Source organism: Eptesicus fuscus, chromosome 16 (genome assembly GCF_027574615.1).
Source record: "Eptesicus fuscus isolate TK198812 chromosome 16, DD_ASM_mEF_20220401, whole genome shotgun sequence".
NCBI lineage: Eukaryota > Metazoa > Chordata > Mammalia > Chiroptera > Vespertilionidae > Eptesicus > Eptesicus fuscus.
Window position 1 is genome coordinate 12863069 of NC_072488.1, and position 17797 is coordinate 12880865.

The 17797-nt window shown below is 51.3% G+C and overlaps 1 protein-coding gene across 1 annotated transcript in view; it reads left to right on the forward strand.

Annotated features, from left to right (window-relative positions):
* PLB1 (phospholipase B1) overlaps positions 1 to 17797 on the forward strand; it is a 113631-nt gene that overhangs the window by 12206 nt on the left and 83628 nt on the right. Inside the window, exons 2-11 of the mRNA XM_028140189.2 lie at positions 4290 to 4351; positions 6243 to 6315; positions 7164 to 7222; positions 8807 to 8844; positions 9354 to 9397; positions 12229 to 12319; positions 12630 to 12681; positions 14497 to 14583; positions 16915 to 16977; positions 17690 to 17760. Of these exons, the coding sequence (XP_027995990.2) occupies positions 4290 to 4351; positions 6243 to 6315; positions 7164 to 7222; positions 8807 to 8844; positions 9354 to 9397; positions 12229 to 12319; positions 12630 to 12681; positions 14497 to 14583; positions 16915 to 16977; positions 17690 to 17760 (640 nt within the window). The remainder of the gene's footprint in view (positions 1 to 4289; positions 4352 to 6242; positions 6316 to 7163; positions 7223 to 8806; positions 8845 to 9353; positions 9398 to 12228; positions 12320 to 12629; positions 12682 to 14496; positions 14584 to 16914; positions 16978 to 17689; positions 17761 to 17797) is intronic.

Sequence of the window (17797 nt, forward strand, 5' to 3'; positions counted from 1 at the left end):
TTTTCACTTTCTGCTGTTGTTTTGTTTTTCTCTCTTGGTTTCTGTTTATTGTGTGTTGTCTCCTGGGAATTGTTTTTGTTATTAAACGATAGGCACTGTATATGAAAAAGCAGAAAGATAATTTCATGTTCTGGGTGTTGCTATCTTTTTCCATCAAGGCTTTACGTTTGCTTTTGGCAGGTGTTTAGATAGAGGCCGATCACCTTAATCTAATCTGGAACCAGACTGTGACAAATATACACAATGGAATCTTAGCTGTTGCGAAAGCATGGATGGACCCAGAGGGTGTTATGCTAACTGAAATAAGTCAGACGAAGACAAATACCATATCATTTCACTTATATGTGGAATCTAAAGAACAAAACAAACAAAATAGAAACAGAGTCATAGATACAGAGAACAGACTGATGGTTGCCAGAGGGGTGGGAGTTTGGGGGCTGAGTAAAAAGGTGAAGGGACTAAGTATAAATTGGTAGTCACAGAATAATCACAGAGATGTAAATGACAGACTAGGAAATACCTGGTATAGTCAATAATGTCAGAATAACTATGTATGGGGCCAGGTGGGTACTTGAAATATTGGGGGACCACTCTGTAAAGTACATGATTTTCTAACCACTATGCTGTACACCTGAGACTAATACAGAATAATACTGAATGTAAAGTATAATTGAAAACTAAAAAAAACAACAACAACTAAAACAAGAAAGCCCGGCTTTAGTCTTTTTGGAGGCTGGTCTGTTTCAAGTGCATCCCTACTCCTAGGGTCTAGCTCTTTGAGTCCCAGCTGAAAGCCCTGGACATTCACCGCAGCCCCTCCTCCTGATGGGCATGGAACTCCAATATTTCCCCACCTCCATGGAACTGCCTGAAGCTTCACAGCACATCAGCCTCCTACCTGCTGATATCTGTGGCCTGTGATTTGGCAAATGCTTCAAGGGTAAAAACAGCATCAACTGTTGGGCTTACTCTCTTTACTTCTCTTTGGCTCTTGACCCCTCAAATTCTTGCTGCATTTACGACTCTCAACAGCTTCTCTTTCTCTATCTCTCCCCCTATCTCTTTCTACCCCGTCCCCGCCTCCCTCTCTCCCTCCCTGCTCTTCAATATGGAAATGCATAATAGAATGTCTGCAGAGGAAAGAAATAAGGCCCAGCATAGTTCAGAACAGTTGCAGGAAAAAAATGTAGGGATCTGTCAAAACTGTCTTCAAAAATAGCCTCTTTGAGCCCCTTTAAAACCTTTTAGAACTAGAGCCAGCAGACAGGATCTCTCAACCCAGCCCTGCCTCTCTAAAATAATTTTTCACTTTTGCTGTTACAAAAGTGTACTAATAATCACATCTGTCTCCCTGGATTGTTTTGATGGTAAAGCAATAGCACCGTTTACCAAAATTCACCTGTTTCAATATATACTTTGCGTAGGCAGTGGGCTAGATCTTCTGCTTGTGTTATTTCATTTAAAATTTGTATAGAGTTCTGAGTAAGCTCGCTATCAAAAAAACCTTTTTTATAAGAAAACAACTACATACATCAGGGGACCAATGGCTTTCTTTAAGGAGCCTGGAGGATGAGAGGTGCTGAATGGGACGTGTCTCAGACCAGGGGACAGTTGGCTGCTGGCATCTGTGTTCCTCTGTCTGTGAAGGTCCTGGCAAAGCCCCGGGCAGAAGTGTGGTGGCAGCAGCAGCCTGGTCATCCAGAGGCCAATCCCAGGTTTCCCTGGGGTCCCTGGGGCTAAGGGCTACTGCCAATGAGATGCCACCCTCCCGTTCACCTTGATGACCACTTTCTGTCGCAGCCTAGATCACGCACCGGTTGGCCAACAGTGGCCCGTGCACCGGAGTCAGCCTTCCGCCTGTTTTTGTAGGACCTGTGAGCCGAGAATGGTTTTGGCATTTTTAGATTCATTTCTTTTTCCACGTGGATGTCTAGTTGTTCCAGCACCATTTGCTGGACAGATGTCTTTGCTCCATTGTATTGCTTTTGTCCTTCTGTCAAGGATCAGTTCACTCTATTCATGTGGGTTTTCTGGGCTCCCCAGTCTGTTCCGTGGGTCTAGTTGTCTATTCCTTTGCCAATATCACCCTGTCTCCATTCCAGCGGCTGGAGACGCCGTCTTGCAGTTTCGTAGTGTCAGTCCTCTGACTGTTCTTCTCCCTCCGCTCTCTGTTGGCGATTAGACTTCAAAACCAGTTTGGTGATATTCACAAAGGCTTTTACTTCTTACGTAGCGGGGGACAATTTGAAAAAGAATATTTCGTGACACTTGAAAATGTTATGAAACTCAAATTTTTACTCTTAATAAATAAAGTTAACTTGTTTACATATTGTCTGTGGCTGCTCTTACACTGCAACAGCAGAGCTGAGTGATTGTGAAAAGGACCGTATGTTCTGCAAAACCTAAAACACTGACTGCCTGGCTTCGGACAGGGGAAGTTTGCTGAGCTCTGGTCTCAAGTTGGGCAGGGACTTCGCTCGTTGGTTATGAGCATGGCCCATGAACCAGACCGCCCATTTCCAACCTTGCCATCATCATTTGCTAACTGTGTCACCTTTAAAATGCTGCTTAACCTTGCTGGGCCCTTATCACTAAAGGGGGATTAACAGTATTTAGCTCATAGGGTTGTTAGGTTCAATGAATTATTTCATGTAAGTGTTGGCTACCATGCAGATTATTATCCTCGCTTAAAAAGACTGTTACCAAAATAGTCTCAAGTCTCTGCCCTGCTAATTCATCTGTGATGAACATGCACTACCCCTTAGCACTCCTCTCTTCAAAGACCGGTCCTGGCTTGCTGTTGCATGGAGTAGCCTGGCATTTGCAGATCCACAGCCCCTCTGCTGTCTGTCTGGGAAGCCTCATCCACCCGCCTCCCCTCCCCCTCCCCTCCAGTTACAAGCCCTGTGCTCAGCTTTTCCCAGGACTCTGTGCTTGCCCACACCTTGGCGCCTTCCCATCATGTGGCTCTTTCTGCCCAGAAGCCGCCTTCTGGGAATTTCTAAGGGGTCACTGAAATCTGAGGGCAGGCGACAGCCATCATTCCTGTTAGGAGCTCCAGCATAGAAATCAGTGCCTGACCTCCCCGTGGACAGGAAATGGAAGTACACTCTTGCTCCTCATCAAACTCCAGATAACTTATTTTCAGGGTCAAAAAGTAAAGCTGCATAAGAAGGCCGGGGTGGAAAGAAATTAAGCCCCATTTCCCGAGTCAGACCGCCCTCTGGCATTGCCCAATGCCCTTTGGGGTCTCACATGGTATGACCTTACATGGTAGGACCTTACATGGTGTCCAGAGCAGGAAACTGGGTGGGAGAAGTCAGAGGAAGCAAGGGACCAGGATCTCTGAGTCACATCAGTATCATAAATGCATTGTGATTATGTAACAACATGAAAAGTGCTTATTAAAGGGAGCTTGCAGGATACAAAATTGCATCCACATTGACTACAACTGAATGAAAAGTGTGCCTGGTCGGAGCCCGATGGTGGACATGAGAGTGTCAACACATGACATCACTTCTGGTTGTAGGGGTAGTGGCACTGGGGGTGACTTTTTGTTGTTGTTCCTATATTTAGAGTGCTGTTAATTGTACTGTACTATTATTTGTATATTTAAAAGGTCAATGCTTTATGGGAAAACACATTAATTTGTACACTTAGAGGGGTCTATTTTTTAAAACTAAAAAAGAAAAATGTTTTAAAAGACTGCCCCACAGGAAGCTGGGATGGGTAGTGTCTTTGCCATCTCCCTACCTGACCTTTCTCCCCTTCACCTGCATTCAGCAAGGCCCCTCGAGACAGCCCCTGCCCAGCCATCATGTACAGTCGTGGCTGCTGGGAATCCCACGAGGAGCTCTTCTCCTAAGCTCACGTCACTGGTGAGACTGTTCCAGAATGGCCTTCACCCCCCTGCTTTGTCCTGGCTCCCCAAACAACAGCAGCTATTTGTCCAACATGACCTTCCTCGAGAGTTCTGCCTTTTGCTAAGGAACCAGTAAAGGAATCTGCCGTGATGTGCCTGTGCACAGTATAGGGTCATTGCTGACCCCTCTCAGATAACACTTTTGCTTTTCAACCTGGGGATTCTGCTCTAATCAGCTGCATTCATGGAAGTAGGGTGTTCCAAACAATGGAGGTGATAGTTGGAGGAATGGAATCTAGACTTTCCTAACAGGGATGTTACTGAGCTGGGCACACAGCTAGGGCTAGGAGGAAGGGCAGGCAATGTACACATCTGGGTGGGAGTTAATTCCAGCTAAATAACCTGAACTATTTTTGCTTTATTTTAGGGACCACCCAGGCCCATTCCTTCCCTGGAGAGAACACACTGGAAGAGCAGCCATGGCCAGAGGTAAGGGCTCTGTCCTCTTTGAGGGGTGAAGGGGTCTCTTCCAGTGGGTAAATCCAAGTCTTTTTTAAAAAATATTTTTATTGATTTCAGAGATGAAGGGAGAGGGAGAGAGACATAGAAATATCAAAGATAAGAGAGAATCACTGATCGGCTGCCTCCTGCATGCCCCCTTTTGCGGATTGAGCCCCCAACCCAGGCATGTGTCCTTGACTGGAATCAAACCTGGGACCCTTCAGTCTGTAGGCTGATGCTCTATCCACTGAGTCAAACCAGGTAGGGCTTTTTTTAAAAAAATTAATATATATATATATATATATATATATATATATATATTTATTTCAGAGAGGAAGGGAGAGAGAGAGAGAAGCATCAATGATGAGAGAGAATCATTGATCGGTTGCCTCCTATACACCCTACACTTGGGGATCGAGCCTGCAACCCCGGCATGTGCCCTGATGGGAGTAGAACCATGACCTCCTGGTTCACAGGTTGATGCTCAACCACTGAGCCACACTGACTGGTCATAAATCCAAGGCTTGATGCAAGTTGGCAGGTCCCTTCCTTGAGGGAATGAGCCAAATCAGCTGCTGCCCCCAGGGATAGCCTGGCTGCCAGGCAGGACAAGGGCAGCATGACTGTATCTTCTGGAATTTGGGGCTCATCAGTCCTGCAGACTGAGTGGGTGGTTCCCAGAAGTGTCCAGGACGAGTTATAAATGGGCTGCTATCTCTATGAACCTTGAAGCAGATGCTGTGAGTTATCTGAAGGCATCTGGGTTAGGTCTTCCCAGCATATCCACAAGATAAGAGCTGAGAGTAAATGCTTTATCTCTTACTGCAATCGGTAATTCAAGAGGAATTAACTTGTGTCTTGTGATAGTGAGAGATGTGGCCAAGGAACCCATTTACTGCACGTTTCCCCCTGTTGGAGTACAGTGAGTCCTCACTTAGCACCGTTGATAGGTTCTTGTAACTGCGGTGAAACGACCTGTAATGAAACCGGTTTTACCAGAGGCTAATTGCTGTAGACAAGAGTTACGTTTCTGTGGTATCTCATCCCTGTTAGCAGTTGAGTGAAATGACTTTATTTAAGGACCTGCGGTATCTCCTCTGCCACTTTCAGTTCTGGGGAGAAAACATATGATCTCCCTTCCCAAAGCCATTCATGTGATTCACAGAAGCAGATGCTCTGGACTCCTGTGAGCAGCTGAGGAGGCCTGAGTGGCCTTGAGGACCCGAGCACTGGCCACCCAGCCCCTCCTCTGCTCTCAGCAGCCCTCTGGGCTCAGGACACGCCAATCTGGTGAAGACTCAAGTCTCCAGTTTCAAGTTTACCCAGTTTCCAGCAGCATATAAACATAGTGCCCCAACTACCTGCTTTTGTGTAAATAATCAAATTAGATGAGAGAAAGTAGATAATACAATTAAATATATCATAGATGGATTTTCATGTAGGCACAGTGGGTCTCTTCTTTATTTTATTTTATTTTTTTATTGTGGTAAAAGGCACATAACATAAAATTTACCATTTTAATCATATCGAATGTATCATTCAGTGGCATTAGGTACATTCACATTGTTGTGCAACTATCATTACTGTCCACCTCCAGAACTTTGTCATCACCCCAAGAATTGATTTTTATGCTCCCTCCTTCTCCATTCCACTTCTTGGAGGCACCCTGACCTTCCACCTGCTAAAATTGTTGTCAAAAACACATGTCCCCTTGTACTAGGTGAACGGTATGGGGTTAGTAAGACCATGACTGTGGACAATTGTTGCTTCTGGACTGTGAATGTAGACAGAACAAGTACATGCTCATTTCTACACCAGGCTTTCAGGACCTGCAGTATTTCCATTCAAGGCAGCTGATGTTTCTGATGTTTGATTTCAGTTGCAAAGCCTGGAGAGTTTTCCATTTGTATGCGACCTACAGAAGTCAGGACCCAATGTCCCTTCTGAGTCAGGTATGTGACCCCTGAGCCATGACTCTGGTGTGGCCAACAGAGGCTCCAGCCCTGCTTCTCTTGTACCTTGGTGATTCAAGTCTTTCCTCTTTCCCATCCCTAGCCCCTCACCCCTTCTCCTTCCCCCTCATTTATTTCTACTGTGGGACACGGACTGACACACCAGTCAGAGATAAAACCAACAGGACCCCACAGTGGCTTGGCCGATGAGGGCAGCTTCCAGGAGAGCCCACAGGCAATGTTACGGGAACTGTTATACAAGGAGTGTAGGTAGGAAAGAAACCAATGCATTTCTTAGGAAATGGCTTCTTGGGAATCCCATTAGATGAAAGGGGTTTCTAGGGAGACTGAATTCTAGAAATGCTGGTAGCCCAGGTGGTCAAGGAGGCTTGCTGGTGTACCATTCACGTACAGCCTGCATCCAATGTTTACGTCTGTTCATAGGCTTTGAGTGCTGTTCTCTGGCAATCTTCAAGCCAGTGTGATCCTTTGTGTACCCAAGTGGCTTTCATTTTAATGCTTTGCCCTCTTATTAAGGGTGGTCCAGAAACAGAGCCGTGCGGTAGGTGGGAGGGAAAATGAGGCCCACAGTGACCTTCCATGGGACACCTTTTGGAGAGCCTGAGTTCAGTTAACAGTGTGGCCTCCAGAGAGGAGTGAGCCTCTTTGGAGCAGGCTCCTAGGGCTCCCAGCCGCCGCCTGGTCATCAGCTCTCCACTCCCATGGCTCAGCTTTCACAGCTGTCCTCAGCCTGGAGGACAGGGGCCTGCCCCTTCCATTTAGCACCCTTGGCCCACATTGTGGGGAATGTAGACCCAACCCTCTTCCCTGGGTTCTTGTCGTTGCAGTCCACTCTCTGAGACCTTCTGACATTAAATTCGTGGCAGCCATTGGCAATGTGGAAACTGTGAGTATTTCAAGGGGATGGAGGTGGGAGACAGGGATTGGGATTGTTATATAAGGAGTGTCCCGCCCCTGTCCCTGCTGCAGGCTGTGCTCCCTACAGCCTCAGCTGCTCCCCCTCACTGCAGGCCCCAGCCCACTCCCCCGTGCACGGTGGCAGCTGTGTGCAAAGTATGAGACTTCACTTAGAAACTGACCACAGACCCAATGAAATCGGCAAACAGAGTCCCTGTCCTTGTTTTCCTCTAGCTGTGCCGGGGGTGGCAAAGCTGCACGCGTGACGTGTGTGTGTGTGTGTGTGTGTGTGTGTGTGTGTGTGTGTGTGACATGTGTGTGTGACGTGTGTGTGTGTGTGTGTGTGTGTGTGTGTGTGTGGACTGGGGTGAAAGTAGAGGTTTACTGCTGGGAGAGTTCGGAGAGGGGAGATGTGAGAAAAAAGGTTTCGTGTCACGGGTAGCGCACTGACTGCTGAGCCGTGTGCCCTGCATGCTGATGCTTGCATTCCAGAGCCCGGAATGTGTGACACTCGCTGGAGGACTCATAGTCTTCCACTTTGGGCAGGAAAATCACTCCGAGTCAGGCTTCCGAAGTCACGCCAATCAACGACTTCCAGTCTTTGGCCCCAGCTCTGCAAGGCTCCGTATTCATGAATTATTCAGACCCCCAGCTCCTGCCTGTCACTCAGGGCATCCTTTCTCCGTCTGTGAGCCTGAGGCCCAGAATACAGCTTCAGTCCAGGAAGGTGTCCCAGCCCCAGAGTCATTATCATGACTCTGACAGGCACCTCCACCCGCAGAATAAGACCTGTCTGCCCGGGGAGCTGGCTGTTGTGAGCCGAGCCTGGTGTATGAAAAGGCAGGCCCGGGAAAGTAAGGCAGTGACTTTAACATGGGAAAAGCCCATAACGGGGACACTTTTGCTTTGAGTTCCCGGGGCTTTCTGTAACCGAGGCACAAGCACTCACCTGTGACAGGAACCAGCACTGGTTCGTTAATTGCTCTGAACTCCCTTTTCCTCATAGAACTTTAAATATCAGATTTGTAAATGTAAAAATCGTTTTCAAACTAACACTTGTGGCTCATGTTTAATATAAGTACAAATCAACCACAAAACATGCATATAGTGTAAAATATTGAAGACCCCATTCACAGCTCCTATCCTCTGCCTCAGGAGAGGTACACACACGCACATGCACACACCATACACATGCACAAGCGCGCACACACATGCTCATGCTCACACATTCACATGCACACACGCACAAAGTGCAAGTATGTACACGTGCACGCACATGCACACACATCGCACTGAGTACACACATACACACAACATGTGCGCGCACTGCACATACAGTACAACATGCACACACATGCATGCACCTTCTATTTCTCTGGGTTCTGCCCCGCGTGCTGTGGAGGGAGCCCGCCGCTCTTCCTCCCTGAAAAACTGGCCTGGGTGCTGGGTGACCTTCCTCTGGATGTGGGTCCCTTTTAGCCGGTGGGAGGGGCTGTCTGACGGGCAGCTGGGGCCTCAGGAGGACAGGCCGGGCCGCCTTCCCGGCTGGATTGACACCTGCTCTCTCTTCCAGCTCCCAGACCCGGGGACGGCCGGTGCGAAGCAGCCATGGTAACTATGTCGGAGTCATAGAGCAATGGAGCGGGGCGAGCCTCAGAGGGCCTGCTCCGCTCTTCGGGTCTCGCTCCGCTCCCTTCGGAGAGGTGTCCCTTAGGAGACCCCTGTCCCCCGCCTCCCGGCCCTCACTCCCCATGCCTGTGAACCCCCTGGAGGGAAAGCAGGAAAGGCCACACGCGGGATTCTCGCTTCCCTCCGCCATCCAGGCGCCCTGCTCTGCTCGGGGGCCGCAGGCAGGGAGGGCCAGAGTCTGTCTCATTCTTCCCCGGGGCCCGCGGCCCCTTCCAGCTGGGGGTGCGGGAGAAGGGCCCAGACGGAGCTGTGGGCCCCGTTGGGGCGACTCCGTTGCCATCTGAGCTGTGTCTCCAACTCCAGGAAGGACAGTCAAAGAAGCGGAGCCAGGCTGAGCGGAAGCTTGTCAGGACCCAGACCCCAGAGGCCACGGGGGTCGCTGGCCGGTGACACGTCCAGTCTGACACGTGCCTGTTTGCTTCTGCTTGCAGGGTTGGGAAGAGGCCACCGCAGGCGTGCATGGGAGTGGTGACAGGTGAGTCCTGGGCATTCGGGGCCAGATCCCAGCTTGTCCCACCCCTCCCGACTCAGCACATTTTGGTAAATGAAGAGAATGTACCTTATTGGCCACTTGGTTGTGGAGCCTGAGGAGAAAGGGGGAGGACAGTCACCCTGAAAGGAGGGCGTGAGGAATGTGTCTGAGGGTCTCTGAGCGAACAGACGCCAGGAGGCTTCGGTGGGTTAGAGGACGTGGGAGAGGGGTCGGGGTGGCTGGGCCGGAGTCCTGAGCCTCCCCCCACCCCCCACACACCAGCCCCCAGAGCTGGACCAATAGCACTTCATCTGCAGGAACTGCCCACCCCCCACCACAGGAGAGGGCCTGGTCTAATTTTCAGCCTCTTTCATTTTGCAATAACTCCCGTAGCTATAAATATATCAATTGGATTCAGAAAAAAAAAAAAATGAAAATCAACTATATCCCACCATCTGGAGATAATCATTGTTAACATTTGGGCTACTTTACATATGAATGTGCTGATGATATGCTCTCTGTAACCTGTTTTTCTCATTTAACATCAGACACCCCTTGTGACTCTATTAAAAGTCATCCTGAAACCTCAAGTCCCTTAACGCCAGCTGGAACTAGCTGGTGGGATGTTAGAATCAATGACAAGGAAACCACCATTCGCTCCCTCACAATTAGAGCGAGGCGGCTCGGACGCAGTGCGTGCGCTCTGCCGAGCTGACCTCCTGAGAGCAATGGCAGTGAGGGGGCCGGTGCCCTGCCAGGGCAGCCAGGAGAGTCCCCACGGGCCTGGGAGTGACTGGGCTCCCTGCAAAGGACGGGGTGAGGGAGGCACTGGGCCTGCCTTCAGCCTCGCCCTCCAGCAGGGCAGGTGGAGACCTGGTGCTCAGCCTCCAGGATTGATTGACAGGTGAGGGGATACTGGTGGCCAAAGTGGCAGGAGGGTCCCTTGGAAAGGGTCAGGGGTTCCGAAAGAGGGGGCCCCGACAGACTGGGTGACTGTCACAGCCCTTCTAGGTTTGGCCCTGTTAACCCTTAAATGGCAGGAAAAAAGAAATGGGGTGGTATATTTGTGGTGTCGGGGGAGATAGGGTGTAGTTTAGATCCTGAAACACAGACACAGGGGCTGTGCCTGATTGCCCGCCTGGTGCCAAGTCCTGGCGTCCCCTCCCTAAGCAGCGTGGCCAGGAGTCTCCCCGGGCCGGCGGTGCCACACAAGGCAGGGCAGTGAGGACAGACCTGGCCCCTGAGTGTCCTCAGAGGCAGGACTCCCCGGAGCTGCCAGTGGACCCAGCCTACGCTCAGGGCAGGGCGGGCGGGCGGGGTGGAGGGCAGGTCCTGGGAGCTCAGCAGTTGTGTGTGTGGGTGTGTGTGGGGGGGCCCTGAGCCAGCACAGGGGCACCAGGTCTTCCAAGGAGAAAGCGCTGGGATACCCAGACCCATGTGGTGTGCAATGGCACCGCCCAAGCTCAGCCCACCCTCCTTCAGCCCCGGAGCAAGAGCTCTTCAAGTCTCGCCATGCCCGCGCCCACCACAGCCAGGGTGCAGAGAGGGAAACTGAGGCGGGGCGGGGCGGGGCGGGGCTTTCTCCAGGTTACATAGTCAGTACATGGCAGGGTCCCTGTGAACACAGGGGGTCCAGCCCCGCAGCCTGAGAACCCAGAGAGAGGCAGAGGACAGAGAGGACGGACAGGTGCACAGCAGAAGGAAGACACAATGACAGGCAGGTCTGTGGGAAAAGAACCACGGGACTGTTGGAGCACGAAGAGGCCACACAACACAAACTCCTCTAGTTGGGAAGCAATTCCCTTTCAAAGACCTAGCGCCAGATAGTCTCTCGCCCTCACAGCTGTCCTGATGCCCGGGAGGGAAAGTGCCAGCCCGCACCCCTGCACCCCCGCACCACACACTCTCACACACACATGCACACACTCACACACACATGCACACACATGTAGTCTTCCACTAGCCACAGAGCTTCCTATTTTCTCACCACATGTGAGAATGGGCTCCTTCTGCAAGCTGCTCAGGGCTTGGGAAAGGATGCTCCTGAGTTTGGGTTGAGGATGAAGAAGACTGAGCCACACGGGACCTTGGTGGCTGCCACGCCGACAAGGCTGAGTGAGCAGTGTCCTACCTGCAGCCCAGCTTCCACCCCGACCCCTTCCCTGTCTGCTGCCTGCACAGTGTCGGCTCCGTCAGCGGGAGCCCTTTGGATTCTGCTCCCGCGAAGCCCCCGGCACTTCTGGGTGGGGGCAGAAAGAGAGGAGGACCCGGGGGGCAGTGTGTGGGGGCATCTCCCTCCCATGACACTCTCCCCGCTCTGCCCTCTTCTCTCCCGGGAGCAAGACACCACATAACGGCTCCCGGCAGCGCTATTTTTAGCGGCCCTCTGGCTGTCAGCTCTGGGACACAATCTCCGATCTCCGCTCCCCAGAGCTCTCCCACCGGCTGTCACTCTCAGGAGGGAGGGGCCGGGAGACAGCCTGCCCAGGTCCCTGTCCTGCACACTTTCCCAGGGGTCCATGCCACCCAGCTTCTCTCAGCCGGGCGACCTCGGGTGCGTTGCTTAGCTTCTCAGCCTGTCTCCCCTTCCCTCACGTAAGATGCTGAGTACTGAGCCTGGCCTAGCGCTGGACAGATGTTCATTTTTAGCTCCATTTGCTCCCGCTTCCGGGGGCCTGCCGTGAGGTTGACTTCACGGCCCAAGGCCGGTGTGAAGGTCATGGTTTGGAAGAGGGTCGGTGACCCTGGGCACCTCACTCCAGAGGGGACAGTCCCTACAGGTGACCTGCAGCTGTCAGAGCCACAACCCTCAGACCAGCCCTCCCTTTCTTTAGTCCTTTCAGACATCATCAGACACTTCAACCCCTCTGTTCTGAGGCCCGTGTGCACCCCTGGGAGGAGAGTGCTACCCCACATTGGTGCTGAGTAAGTTCCTTTCCCGGCTCTCTCCGGGGTAGGGGCATTGGGGAAGGGGGGACCTGGCAAAGTCAAAGGGGCTTAGAAATAGAGGTCTGTGTTAAGTCAGAGCCACAGTGCATCTCCTGCGCCGATTTAAGTCTGCCTGATGGGCCTAATTTTAAAAATCGGGACACGGTCTGCCCTCCAGAACCAGGGCTGGTGCACTGCAGCCTTGGACTCGGAGACGGGCTCCTGGGCGGGGGCAAGGGGCCAGCCTCCAGCCCTGCACAAAGTGACATGGAACTGGTTTCCTCCCCGCTCACCTCCCTCTGTGCAGAGACTTGTGGATGCAGGCAAAGGAGCTGGTGAGGAGCATGAAAAAGAACCAGGTAAGAACCCCTCTGGCTCTGTGCCCGGGGCTGCCCGTGTCTGTGCGAGGCCGTCAGCCCAAACACGCCAGGCAGCCAAGGCCCTGGGCCACGGCGCCCTGAACTCAGCAACCGGGGAGGCCCGGGCCCTCCGAACGGGCTCTTCCTGGCGGCTGTCCAAACACAGGGCCACCTCTCGCCTGCACCGTGGTCCTGCCTTCCTGATGGGCTACACGACCCCACGCAGGGAGGCGGTTGAGAGCGTGGGTTCCTGAGGGAGACCCGGTTACGTGGGGACCCTGAATTCTCCACCCATTCGCTGTGTGAAGTTGGTTAAGGCGCTCGACCTCTCTGAGCCTCCGTTTTCCAATTTAAGAAAGGGGCATCCTAAGAGACAGGAGCACAGGACTGGGGAAGATTAAATGAGGTTGGATGTGCCTGCCGCTGTCATTGTCGTGGAAGTGGCGATTGTTGTTCTTGTTAAACACCATGTTCATTTTAATTCTGAGGTGGAGGCCCCTGTAACACACCTGCCGGGGCCCTGGTGCCCACCTGGCTCTACCCAAGCGCTGAGCCTGGACGGCTGGAGCCAAGGGCAGCCGCTGTCTCGGTGGGCAATGCATTCACTAAAGGGCGCGGGCGTGAGAGCCAGGCCGTTGCAGGTCACCGGCTCAGGGCAGAGGCGATACGCCCCAAAGAGCTGGTTTCCCCTCGCAAGGGAATCCCAGAATTTCTGGGGTGAACACAGCATTCTGGAAAATAGCTGGCAGGTCTGTAACCCAACCCCGTAATTTTGCAGATGAGGGAACTGAAGTCCAAGGAATTCCCGTGCCCTGTCCAAGTTCACACAGCGAGTCAGAGCGAAAATCTAAAGCGGCTGAGTCACAGTCCTGCGCTCTTCAACGGCATCTTGCTGCCCCTTAAAGAGCAAAGCAAATGTTTATTTTTTTGTTATGCAAGTGACACGTTTATTACAGAAAAATCAGAAAATGCAGATAAACAAGAAGAATAGTAACCGAGATCACTGCTGTTGACAATTCAGTGTACATGCCCTCCCGTATTTTTTCCAGGCGCATTTATTCCAAGCACATGTGTACAGTTTATAAAACTAGGATGTTACTCCGTGTAGATACTTTTATAACTGCTTTCTTAAGTATGGTATTTTCCATGACAATAATTACATTTTCCAACATCATTTTAGTAGCTACACAGTGTTTCATCTTTTATATATGCATATATTTTTTATTGATTTCAGAGAGGAAAGGGAGAGGGAGAGATAGAAACATCAATGATGAGAGAGAATCATTGATAGGCTGCCTCCTGCACACCCCCTACTGGGGATTGAGCCCTCAATCCAGGCATGTGCCCTTGACCGGAATCGAACCCGGGACCCTTCAGTCCTCAGGCCGACACTCTATCCACTGAGCCAAACCAGCTAGGGCAACACAGTGTTTCATCTTATGAGTGTTTGACAATTTGTGCCGCAATCCCCTATGTTAGACATTTATGTTGTTTCCAGTTTTTTACTGTTATAAACAGGCTTCATGATTGTAGCTAAATCTTTCATGTATTCTTATTTCCTTACAATATGTTTTGGGAAATGGAATTGTTGAATCAAGATATGCCCTTTAAAGTCTTTTAACTATATTTTGCCAAATTGCCTTCTAAATCAGTTATACAATTTGAGTTTCCCACCATATAATTCTCTTTTTGAAAAAAATACATAATTATGATTTTATGGGGGTGGGTGTGTGAAGTTGAAAGATATGAAAAGAAAGCCCTTTGGTATCAGGTCTTACCACTATCGCTTTTTGATGCTGTTGCCTTTTTCTTCAGCAACTTGACTTTCAAAATGACTGGAAGCTAATCAATGTGTTCTTCAGTGACGCAAACCAGTGTCACCTGTGTCCCTCCACCCAACAGGTAAACCACAGGCTGGGGGTCAGAGGGATTGCAAATGCCAGGGTGGGGGCAGAGTGAAGGAACTAAACCTGCCTGATCCACACCTGGGCTGGGTCTGATGGCACCTACTAGTATTTCAGGGTTTGGATGGATGGATGGATGGATGGATGGATGGATGGATGGATGGATGGATACCTAAGGATTCAAGGAACCATATATAGGGAAAGGTATTTTACCATCTTTGATATCAGGTAAAGGAAATTGAGTTATAGATAAGCTGAGTCAATGATCATTATACAATTGAGAAAAATCAGCCCCCTAGTTAAAAATTGTTTTGCCTCTCTTTAACTCTGATGTCATTTAAGTACTGAATTTAGGAAATAAAGCAGGATGTGTACTCTTGTCATCACCTCTTGAACTGTAGTTCCCCATGAACTCTAGTGGTAATGGGAAGCCTACTGTTAATGCCCGTAGACCATCCTCCAGGCTCTTTAGCATTCCTGGATGCAGGACATGAAATATGTGACTTCATTTCTTATTTCTGAAGGTGACAATCTAGCCCAGTGGTCGGCAAACTCATTAGTCAACAGAGCCAAATATCGACAGTACAACGATTGAAATTTCTTTTGAGAGCCAAATTTCTTAAACTTAAACTTCTTCTAATGACACTTCCTCAAAATAGACTCGCCCAGGCCGTGGTATTTTGTGGAAGAGCCACACTCAAGGGGCCAAAGAGCCGCATGTGGCTCGCGAACCGCAGTTTGCCGACCACTGGCCTAGCCCATTGCAGTGAAACAGATGCTTACAGGGTCTGGACTCTTTACTGCTCTCTAGTTAAAGTCTAGTTTTGTTAATGAGTAAGATGGGGGGGGGGGGAAATCAGCTAAAAGAAAACATGAAGAAGAAAAAACTCAAAGACAATGACACTGCAAGGAATCTATCATCTATTTGTTGCAAATGCCTTTAGAAGCAGGGGTCGGCGTTGGGAGGGAACGGTGGCAGGAGGCTTCAGGAAACCTAAACGTGTTTATACCTTTTGACTGAAGCATTCTTCTGACTGTGGAAGCAAAGGATACAAATAAAAATGTGTCCTTTCATTTGGAAAAATAAGCTTTTTCCTGACTTTGGGTTCAAGGAGGAGTTTATTATGTGTGACCTTCCAGATGAGGGGCATATCTATAAGAGTTTGCTGTGTTCTACTAAGGAACAGGGACAGTTGGTGCCCAGGGGACATGCATCCAGCACCCGAGGGACTGGTGGGCCCCACTCGCTCTGCAGCCGTGAATAAGCACCTTGGCGGGGAGAACCACGCAGGGACCCCCAGTTTCCCTGTGGAAGCTCGATGCCCTGAGTGTGGGCAGCGAGGGCCTTTCCACACGGATTCCCAAGGCTCTGCAGAAGGAAAAGTGAGATGCTCACGGTCATGTTCAGAGAAAGACTCACGCCGCCTGAGGAAAACGAGACAGCAGGCTTTATCGCTGGCTGCGGCCACAGAGCGGGCTCAGCTGGCTTCCGGAGGCCAAGCTCTCGCCTGCGGCCTCTCGCCTGCACGGGGACTTGGCTGGGGAGAGTCCCAGTGCGGTCACGGCACGGGTGATTGGCAGCTGTCTCCAGCATCACCGCCTGAGTTCCCCCAGGAAGCAGAACAGCTCCTGGGCCTTCCTTGTCTTCCTTCAGGGGACAGCTGATACACAGGCGGCTTAGCAGTTTGTCTAGTCAAGTTGATTTTTATTTGGTGTGTTTTATTTTTTTGTTTGTCTTGTGTTTTTTTACCCTGAAGAGGTAAACCAGGGTCTATTTTAGGGGTGCTCTCACTTGTTTATTTACTTTCATCACCTGCAGGGCATCAGTGGGAAAAGGGTGCCTTTAAATACCTGGTGACAGGCGCCCTTTTCTTACTTTTATTCCGGGCGGCTGTGGCAGGGAGAGGTCTGATAAAAGAATGCCATGTGGAAGTTTTGAGGCCCATCTGGGACCTTAAATCCAAGGGTAATTGTGTTCGCCCTTGGGGAGTAAGTCCTGTCTCCCATTTCCCATCCCACGATGTGAGCTGTAGCGTTTCCTTGACCTTGAGCTTGCCCTTTCCTGACGTGGAACTTCTCATTCGGGGGCGTTTGATTTTGTCCTAGTGGATGATGGGTTGGGGAAGTCAGAATGGACAAAAACCCTCGGGAGCTCTGGAAACTCTACCGTTTGTTTGTGGGAAATGGGCGTCTAGGAGGGCCTTGGTCACTGTCATCTCAGCTGAGAGTGAAGGGTGGGGAGGGGAAGGGACAGGGGGCCTGAGTCTAGGCATCCTTGGCCCCATGTTCCCTGTCCCCACCCACACTCAGCACGTGTCTCCTCTCCCAGCACAGGCACGTGACAGGCAGAATGGGCAGGCTGACCAGGATGCTGGACTACCTGCTGCAGGAGGTGAGGCTCTGGGCGCCCCCCCTCCATGGACCACACCCCCGAGCTGCCTGGTGTGTCTGCCTTCCGCAGAATAGAGGGCGCTGCCCTTTGGAGGGCTGGGGGCTGGCAGGGAAGGTTCTGGTTACTCGAACTGCCTCCATGGGTTGAGAGAAAGCTAGTGGCCGACCTCCCAGGAGGGAGAGCAAGACGAGGGGAAGGGTCTGGAGGAGACTTGGAATAAAAACCTGGGTCGGCTTTAGCGCCCTCCACTCTTGCAAAAGATATTTCCAGCAGACTTCTGGGCAGGAAGAGGAGAGCGCACCGCCCCTCCCTGGGGCTCAGTGACCCCGCTCTCCCCGGAACAGTGTGGAGCGGTGACGGCGGGAGGGTCCCTGAGACCCTCCAGGGCTTCCCTCTGTGGAGGGACCGTGATGAGCAAGCTCTGCGGGTCTGACTCCTGGGAGGCAGCCTCCCTGTGGCGGAGGGTCCGGTCCTGCTTCCTCGCTGACACCTGGTGGGACGGTGCCCTGCCCGCCATGGGGGTGGTGAATGCCAGGTCTCTGCATCACCAGCACGGCTGGCAGCTTTGGACCAACCCCAACCAAACTTCTCCCTGAGGCCCACCATGCTAGCCAGATCCTCAAATGGGCTCAAGGGCTCCGGGGAAGACCCTGGGCAGCGACGATGACTTGGCATCTTCTCCCCCCTCCCCCCCACTCCCGTTTCCTCTTAGGTCCCCAGAGCATTTGTGAACCTGGTGGACCTCTCTGAGGCTGCGGGCGGCTCTCCGCGGCACCAGCTCAGGTAAAGAGGGAGTGGAATGGGACCAGCATCTGTGGAG